The sequence below is a fragment of the Marmota flaviventris genome, chromosome 2, assembly GCF_047511675.1.
Source record: "Marmota flaviventris isolate mMarFla1 chromosome 2, mMarFla1.hap1, whole genome shotgun sequence".
NCBI lineage: Eukaryota > Metazoa > Chordata > Mammalia > Rodentia > Sciuridae > Marmota > Marmota flaviventris.
Window position 1 is genome coordinate 82,085,455 of NC_092499.1, and position 10,444 is coordinate 82,095,898.

Genomic DNA, 10,444 nt, shown 5'->3' on the forward strand with positions numbered 1-10,444 from the left:
AACAAACCATGTTTAGTAACATAAATAAACAAATATGGCTGGAAGAACAACCCATATCTCAATAATAACCCTAAATGTTAATGGCTTAAACTCACCAATCAAGAGACACAGGCTAGTAGAATGGATCACAAAACAAGACCCAACAATATGCTGCCTACAGGAGACGCATTTGATAGGAAAAGACATACATAGGCTGAAGGTGAAAGGTTGGGAAAAATCCTATCACTCATATGGACTTCGGAAACAAGCAGGAGTATCCATACTCATATCAAATAAAATAGATTTTAAGCCCAAGTTAATCAAAAGGGATAAAGAGGGACACTACATACTGCTCAAGGGAACCATACACCAACAAGACATAACAATCATAAATATATATGCCCCAAACAATGGTGCAGCTATGTTCATCAAACAAACTCTTCTCAAGTTCAAGAGTCTAATAGACCACCATACAATAATCATGGGAGACTTCAACACACCTCTATCACCAATGGACAGATCTTCCAAACAAAAGTTGAATAAGGAAACTATAGAATTCAATAACACAATTAATAACCTAGACTTAATTGACATATATAGAATATACCACCCAACATCAAGTAGTTACACTTTTTTCTCAGCAGCACATGGATCCTTCTCAAAAATAGATCATATATTATGTCACAGGGAAACTCTTAGACAATACAAAGGAGTAGAGATAATACCATGCATCCTATCTGATCATAATGGAATGGAACTGAAAATCAACGATAAAAGAAGGAAGGAAAAAGAATATATCACTTGGAGAATGAACAATAGGTTACTGAATGATCAATGGGTTATAGAAGACATCAAGGAGGAAATTAAAAAATTCTTAGAGATTAATGAAAACACAGACACAACATATCGGAATCTATGGGACACATTGAAAGCAGTTCTAAGAGGAAAATTCATTGCTTGGAGTTCATTCCTTAAAAAAAGAAAAAACCAACAAATAAATGATCTCATACTTCATCTCAAAATCCTAGAAAAAGAAGAGCAAAACAACAGCAAAAGAAGGAGAAGGCAAGAAATAATTAAAATCAGAGCTGAAATCAATGAAATCGAAACAAAAGAAACAATTGAAAAAATCGACAAAACTAAAAGTTGGTTCTTTGAAAAAATAAACAAAATCGACAGACCCTTAGCCATGCTAGCGAAGAGAAGAAGAGAGAGAACTCAAATCACTAACATACGGGATGAAAGAGGCAATATCACAACAGACACTTCAGAAATACAGAAGATAATCAAAAATTATTTTGAATCCTTATACTCCAATAAATTAGAAGATAGTGAAGACATAGATAAATTTCTTAAGTCATATGATCTGCCCAGATTGAGTCAGGAGGATATAGACAACCTAAACAGACCAATATCAATTGAGGAAATAGAAGAAACCATCAAAAGACTACCAACTAAGAAAAGCCCAGGACCGGATGGGTATACAGCAGAGTTTTACAAAACCTTTAAAGAGGAACTAATACCAATACTTTTCAAGCTACTTCGGGAAGTAGAAAAAGAGAGAGAACTTCCAAATTCATTCTACGAGGCCAACATCACCCTGATACCTAAACCAGACAAAGACACTTCAAAGAAAGAAAACTACAGACCAATATCTCTAATGAACCTAGATGCAAAAATCCTCAATAAAATTCTGGCCACTCGGATACAAAAACATATCAAAAAAATTGTGCACCATGATCAAGTAGGATTCATCCCTGGGATGCAAGGCTGGTTCAATATAAGGAAATCAATAAATGTTATTCACCACATCAATAGACTTAAAAATAAGAACCATATGATCATCTCGATAGATGCGGAAAAAGCATTCGACAAAGTACAGCATCCCTTTATGTTCAAAACTCTAGAAAAACTAGGGATAACAGGAACATACCTCAATATTGTAAAAGCAATCTATGCTAAGCCTCAGGCTAGCATCATTCTGAATGGAGAAAAATTGAAGGCATTCCCTCTAAAATCTGGAACAAGACAGGGATGCCCTCTCTCACCACTTCTGTTCAACATAGTTCTCGAAACACTGGCCAGAGCAATTAGACAGACGAAAGAAATTAAAGGCATCAAAATAGGAAAAGAAGAACTTAAATTATCACTATTTGCAGATGACATGATTCTATACCTAGCAGACCCAAAAGGGTCTACAAAGAAACTATTAGAGCTAATAAATGAATTCAGCAAAGTGGCAGGATATAAAATCAACACGCATAAATCAAAGGCATTCCTGTATATCAGCGACAAATCCTCTGAAATGGAAATGAGGACAACCACTCCATTCACAATATCCTCAAAAAAAAAAAAAAATTAAATACTTGGGAATCGACCTAACAAAAGAGTTGAAAGATTTACACAATGAAAACTACAGAACCCTAAAGAGAGAAATAGAAGAGGATCTTAGAAGATGGAAAAATATACCCTGTTCATGGATAGGCAGAACTAACATCATCAAAATGGCGATATTACCAAAAGTTCTCTATAGGTTTAATGCAATGCCAATCAAAATCCCAACGGCATTTCTTGTAGAAATAGATAAAGCAATCATGAAATTCATATGGAAAAATAAAAGACCCAGAATAGCAAAAACAATGCTAAGCAGGAAGTGTGAATCAGGTGGTATAGCGATACCAGACTTCAAACTATATTACAGAGCAATAGTAACAAAAACAGCATGGTACTGGTACCAAAACAGGCGGGTGGACCAATGGTACAGAATAGAGGACACAGAAACCAATCCACAAAACTACAACTATCTTATATTTGATAAAGGGTCTAAAAGCATGCAATGGAGGAAGGATAGCATCTTCAACAATTGGTGCTGGGAAAACTGGAAATCCATATGCAACAAAATGAAACTGAATCCCTTTCTCTCGCCATGCACAAAAGTTAATTCAAAATGGATCAAGGAGCTTGATATCAAATCAGAGACGCGCCGTCTGATAGAAGAAAAAGTTGGCTACGATCTACAGTCGGTGGGGTCGGGCTCCAAATTCCTCAATAGGACACCCATAGCACAAAAGTTAATAACTAGAATCAACAAATGGGACTTACTCAAACTAAAAAGTTTTTTCTCAGCAAAAGATACAATAAGAGAGGTAAATAGAGAGCCTACATCCTGGGAACAAATCTTTACTCCTCACACTTCAGATAGAGCCCTAATATCCAGAGTATACAAAGAGCTCAAAAAATTAGACAATAAGAGAACAAACAACCCAATCAACAAATGGGCCAAGGACCTGAACAGACACTTCTCAGAGGAGGACATACAGTCAATCAACAAGTACATGAAAAAATGCTCACCATCTCTAGCAGTCAGAGAAATGCAAATCAAAACCACCCTAAGATACCATCTCACTCCAGTTAGATTGGCAGCCATTATGAAGTCAAACAACAACAAGTGCTGGCGAGGATGTGGGGAAAAGGGTACACTTGTACATTGCTGGTGGGACTGCAAATTGGTGCAGCCAATTTGGAAAGCAGTATGGAGATTTCTTGGAAAGCTGGGAATGGAGCCACCATTTGACCCAGCTATTCCCCTTCTCGGTCTATTCCCTAAAGACCTAAAAAGAGCATGCTACAGGGACACTGCTACATCGATGTTCATAGCAGCACAATTCACAATAGCAAGACTGTGGAACCAACCTAGATGCCCTTCAATGGATGAATGGATAAAAAAAAATGTGGCATTTATACACAATGGAGTATTACTCTGCATTAAAAAATGACAAAATCATAGAATTTACAGGGAAATGGATGGCATTAGAGCAGATTATGCTAAGTGAAGCTAGCCAATCCCTAAAAAACAAATGTCAAATGTCTTCTTTGATATAAGGAGAGTAACTAAGAACAGAGTAGGGTCGAAGAGCATGAGAAGAAGATTAACATTAAACAGGGATGAGAGGTGGGAGGGAAAGGGAGAGAGAAGGGAAAATGCATGGAAATGGAAGGAGACCCTCAGAGTTATACAAAAGTACATACAAGAGGAAGTGAGGGGAAGGGGAAAAATAATACAAGGGGGACAAACGAATGTCAGTAGAGGGGGCAGAGAGAGAAGAGGGGAGGGGAGGGGAGGGGAGGGGGGATAGTAGAGGATAGGAAAGACAGCAGAATACAACAGACACTAGTATGGCAATATGTAAATCAATGGATGTGTAACTGATGTGATTCTGCAATCTGTATATGGGGTAAAAATGGGAGCTCATAACCCACTTGAATCAAATTGTGAAATATGATATATCAAGAACTATGTAATGTTTTGAACAGCCAACAATAAAAAAATTAAAAAAAAAATAAAATAAAAAAAATAAAAATTGAAAATGGAAACAAAACATACTAAAATGTATAAGATACAACAAAAGTAGTATTAACAAGAGAGAATTTTATAGAAAAAAAGTGTTCATATTAAAAAAGGATTTCAAATAAGCAACATAGTGATGCAACCCAAGGAACTAGAAAAGGAAAAGGGATAAAAGAAAGTTGGATAACAGATCCAAAATAAAGTTAACTGGGAAGTATAATTTTGAATGTTCTATGGTACAGTAGAGAAACTGTAACTTAGAAAAATGTGATATATATTTTATAAATAACTAGAAGAAAGAAGTTAGAAGACTCCCAACACAAAGATGTTTATTGGGCTCATGGTTCTGGAGGCTAGGAAGGTGAAGATTGAGGGATTGCATCTGATGTGGGTCTTCTTCCCAACCCACATGATAGGCAGTATCACATGTCAAGAAAGCATGCACATATGAGAGAAAAATGGGTCAAACTCCCCCCCTTTTATAACTCACTCATTCCTACAATAACTAACCCACTCCCAAAATGATGGCTTTAATCCATTCATGAGGGTGATGCACAAGGACCTAATTATCTCTTCAAGGTCCCACATAATCCCATTGTAAAGGCAATTAAATATATTCTATGGAGTTGGACAAATGCCAATAACATAAAAACATATAACATGATTTATTACATTACTGTACGGTAGTTTGACCACTCTAAAATTCTATGTTGCGTATTTATTCCTTCTCCGCTCAACCCTTGGCAACCTCTGATCCTTTTACTGTCTCTATTTTCTGGTTGGTTTCTCTGACTTTGATATATGCATTTAAGCTTCCTCCACATGCCCAATAGAGCACGTTTTTTCATATCTCTGGTTGTATACAAAGTATATTCACACCAATTTGTGTCTTCATACCTGTACTTTGGATAATAATGATCATCACATTCCACCATCATTTATAACTCCATGCCCACTCCCTTCCCCTCCAACCCCTCTGCCCTATCTAGAGTTCATCTAATCCTCCCATGCTCCCTCTCCCTATCCTACTATGAATCAGCCTCATTACATCAGAGAAAACATTCGGCATTTGTTGTTTTGGGGATTGGCTAACTGCACTTAGCATTATCTTCTCCAATGCCATCCATTTACCTGCAAATGCCATGATTTTATTCTCTTTTATTGCTGACTAATATTTCATTGTGTATATATGCCACATTTTTAAATCCATTCATCTACTGAAGGACATATAGCTTGGTTCCACAGTTTAACTATTGTGAATTGTGCTACTATAAACATTTATGTGGCTATGTCCATGTAGAAGGCTGTTTTTAATTCCTTTGGGTATAGACCGAGGAGATGGATAGCTGGGTCAAATGGTGGTTCCATTCCCAGGTTTCCAAGAAATCCCCATACTGCTTTCCATACTGGCTGCACCAATTTGCAGCCAATTTAATATACGTTCCTTTGTGTATTCTTTATGAGTACTTGAAAACAAGTACCCCTAGAGATGCAAACATAAACCTCTGCTTTAGGTTTCAGAGTATGATGCCACTTAGGTTTACCTTATCATTTATATAGTTTTTAATTTTTATATCCTAACATTTTTATCTCTGCTTCCACTCCCTCTTTTTGACTCACTTATAGCTTATCCATTGGCTTGTCAGGTTCTGGATGACAATTCACTTAGATAGATATTGGTGATCCCAAGTCTCATGTTGGTGATCCCGTCTCTGCTAAATCTTTTGGTCAGTATTCCCCTGTGTTCCAATTAGTTCTATCTCCCACAATAATAGCATTTTTAAAGATGTTTGTGCATAAAGTAATGCTAGATCTGACCAGGGGAATGTGTGGTTATGTTTTGGAAAGAGTTACACCATTGGTCTTTAAATGAGTAGATTGGTGGAAAATACAGAAATAGGGATATTGGAGTACAGTGCTGAAGCCCCCAAAGGCAAGTATTATTAAATAGATGTTTCTAGTGACAGTATTATTTTGTAAAGAAATGAATTAAATATTACCTGCCTGCACAAGGGAAGCAGCTTTAGCAGAGCTTAATGAGCAAACATCAATAAAATGAGAAGGAAAAGAACACAGAAACTGACATTTCTTTCCTGTCTTTTAAAAATCCATATCAATTAAAGGTTGAAGTCAGAGAAAGGGAATAAAAACATTAAGGAGAAAGTCTTGGAAGTTTGAACAGAATCTACTTGCATTAGTTCTGGAGTTCATTTTTGACACAGAGACATATTATAGGTGTGCTAAAAATGTGAAAGCCTAAGGGAAGGAATATTTTATATTTTAGTAAGTTCAAAGTGTCCACTGGGCATGATGGGCATCTAGCAAATGTTTGTTGATCAAGTACAAATTCTGATGATAAATTCAAAATAAATGATACAGCCAATTTGCAATGGTATGTTAATTGAGTCACAAAATGAATTACAAAAGAGGGAGATGGCATTCTACAGGATATAGAGACAGAGTGCCTTTGCTTCTTTGTCCATTCACTAGAGAAGGTAAGAACTAAGTCTCTTCTGTGAAAAGCTAAAGGATTCTGTGAGGAACAAGACCTTGGGGTCTAAAAGCACAGCAGGTTTTCTATGGATTTGCATTCTCCTACCATGTTCATTTAAAAAGAAAGAATATATTATAGATACATTGGAAATGGCTTAAGAAACCCACAGGCTGTGAACACTTGAGGAGAGTAGAACACGGGGCACCCAGAAAGGGTCTAGGTATGCAATCAACTGTGAAGTGAAGAGTAAAAGCCATCTGCTGTACATGCTGGATGAGAGCAGTGAGAGCATCAGTATCAGTTCTACCACTCACTCCTGGCCTGGCACCTTACTTCTCCTCCTTGGTCTTCATTTCTCTACCTGTAAAAAGGAGCCAATAATACCAATTTTCATGGTTTTCATAGATATCAAAGAGGATTGTGTCTCTAAAGAAGTAATTATGGTGTTTTGCACATGGTGGTCACTGTTTTTGTTTTTGTTAGTTATCGTTATTTCCATAGAGAGCTCACCAACCACTATTGCAGACTGGAGGATGATTCAGCAGCTCTTTAAGTAATCATCCACCACCACCCCCGCCAGAATCATTCAGTAATTGTTTAAGCTTAGTTATGATGCTGTTTATTGAGCTAGATTAGATCCATTACTTAATCTGCAGCACAGATTATGATTTTGCTCTGAAGACACACCCCAATCACAAATCTTTTGTGTTTCAAAAAATCATATGATCATATTATTTATTTCACTTTTTTTGTATTGAAGATTGAACCCAACAGTGCTCAGCCACTGAGCTACATTCCACAACTTTTTATTTTTTATTTTGAGACAGTGTCTCTATAGTTGCTCAGGACCTTGATAAATTGCTGAACTCTTTGAACTTTAGATCCTCCTGCTTCAACCTACCAAATTGTTGGGATTATAGGTGTGCACCACCAAGCCTAGCCTTATTTGATGTTTTAAAATAGTTTACTTTTTTACTGATTTTTACATTTTGTATGTCTGTGCTAAAGTGCAAAAGCCTTAAATATACTTCATGAAGTTCAGAGTGTCCACTGAGGATGATGGACATCTAATAGATGTTTGCTGATTATTTGTTGATGATTGTGATAAATTACAAAATAAATGATACAACAGATTTGCAATGTTGTTAATCAAGTCACAGAGTGAATTATATAAAAGGGAGATTAATTTGAAGAGAGGGCCTTCTATGGAATATGAGATACACCCAACTACAAACAAGGGAAAAAATGCAAATATATTAGCAGTTCAGTGAAGAGAATACCAATATTGTGGTGAGCTTCATTACAGAGCAGACTAGCACTGAATGATAAAATAATAAAAACATTACACTTGAAAAGATTCCTTAATGTCACCAGCCTCAGCCCCTTTATTTTGCAGATGATGAAACTGGGTTCAGGAAGTGAGTTGAGTTTGGAGGGATGGTAGAAAGAACCCAGTACTCAAATTCCCTCAGGGCAGGGATAGGACATGTTCATTTTCTTCTGATTGAAGTGTGACATTCTTTCTTTCTACCATTCCAGGAACCAGCGAAAGTTAATATGGCATTGATGTTGATCTGCAAGTATCATTCTTGTGTAATTTTGTTTACTATCCTTTTTTTACTCCATCCATCTTTAGATTCTTCATCATGAATCTCTTTTCTGACCTTGTACTGTACCAGAATGCTGTCACAGCCCAGGCTGTGTAATCCCTCTACACCCTGGACTGACCTACCAAAGGGGAATTTTAGGGTTTCTATATTATCTCCTCTCCTCATGAGGAAAAAGTGAATATGATGTGATAAAACAGGAATATCATGAAGCTAAACATGAGGGAGTATTAATGAGAGTGCTAGCATTGCATACAGGAGTAAAGACATAAGTCTGGGGAATTCCATGAGCAGGAGTAATAAACAGTGAGGGAGAAATCAGAGTTCATTTCCATACCCTTTCCCCTCCATCATCATATTATTCCAGAGAATTCCTAGTCCTCCAATGATCTTCTGATTCCTTATTTATTTATTTATTTTATTTGGCCTAATGTCTTTTTCAAACCCGGAAAATTTTAGAGAGTCTGGGAGTTAGAAGCAGTGGCTTATTTTTGCAGCTATAGTTGAATGGCAAAAGGGTTTGTCATTGCTCAGGCAGTATTTCTTCCTTACAAGTTGAAACTCATGTAGTCAGTGAGTCCCTACAAAGCTTGATTTTTTTCTGTTACTTTCCTTTATCAGGTAATGCTTGAGACAGGTCTGCTCTCTGAGACAATGGATGGAACCAACCACTCTGTGGTGTCTGAGTTTGTGTTCCTGGGACTTTCCAACTCGTGGGAGATCCAGCTTCTACTTTTACTTTTTTCTTCTGTGTTCTACTTTGCAAGTCTTACAGGAAACCTCCTCATTTTGTTCTCTGTGACTTCTGACCCTAACCTACACTCCCCCATGTACTTTCTGCTGGCCAAGCTCTCGTTTCTTGACCTGGGAGGTTGCTCCATTGCAACTCCCAAAATGATTTATGACCTTTTTAGAAAACACAAAGCAATCTCTTTTGGGGGTTGCATAGCTCAGATCTTCTTTATTCATGTCATTGGGGGCACAGAAATGGTGCTGCTCATAGCCATGGCCTTTGACAGATATGTGGCCATATGTAAGCCTCTGCACTACCTGACCATCATGAGCCCACGGATGTGCATTTTCATTTTGGTTGTTGCCTGGATCCTTGGCCTCATCCACTCAGTGGCCCAGTTGGCTTTTGTTGTAGACCTGCCCTTCTGTGGCCCGAATGTACTGGACAGCTTCTACTGTGATCTCCCTCAGCTCATTAGACTTGCTTGCACAAATACTGATAGACTGGAGTTCATGGTCACTGCCAACAGTGGACTCATCTCGGTGGGGTCCTTCTTCATACTGATCATTTCTTACATCTTCATTCTAGTTACTGTTCGAAAACACTCCTCAGGTGGTTTATCCAAGGCCCTCTCCACTTTATCAGCTCATGTCACTGTGGTAGTTTTATTCTTTGGGCCATTGATCTTCTTCTACACCTGGCCTTTCCCATCATCACATGTGGACAAATTTCTTGCTATCCTAGATGCAGTTCTCACTCCTTTTTTGAATCCAGTGATCTATACATTTAGGAACAAGGAGATGAAGGCAGCAATGAGGAAACTTTTCTATCAGCTTGTGGGTTACAGGAAGATGTCCTAAACACTATAAACCAAAATGCAACTCTGCACTCAACAACGATGGGAAAAATGAAGTCATTGAAATTTTTGATCTAGTGCACTAGCTTACATTTCGGTATGCATGCTCTTGTGTATCTCTAGTACCCTCACCAAGTAAGGAGACAGTGATCTAGTAATGGACTTCCCATGCTACAGACCCTGCACTGGTTAATAACATAAATCATTAAATATTCATAATGACAACACAGTGAGTATTTTTACTTTGATAATTTTTAAACATAACTAAGAGATGCTTTCTGGTCATTCTATTTGTAATTATAATGTAAAATGTTTCAAACAAAAGCCAATTTTCACCTTTAATCCACTACTTGCAATATTCTTAAACCTCAAAAGATGCCAAGCAGTGCATTTAATTATTTAGGCTTGGAAATTAGTGTATTACTCC

The 10,444-nt window shown here is 37.3% G+C and overlaps 1 protein-coding gene across 1 annotated transcript; it reads left to right on the forward strand.

Moving 5' to 3' along the window:
• The first annotated feature begins 9,055 nt into the window (after nucleotides 1-9,055).
• LOC139704552 (olfactory receptor 4F3/4F16/4F29-like) lies at nucleotides 9,056-10,021 on the forward strand. The gene has a single exon (XM_071607305.1). It carries the CDS (start codon nucleotides 9,083-9,085, stop codon nucleotides 10,019-10,021), a length of 939 nt encoding a protein of 312 aa, XP_071463406.1. The 5' UTR covers nucleotides 9,056-9,082.
• The last annotated feature ends 423 nt before the right edge of the window (nucleotides 10,022-10,444 follow it).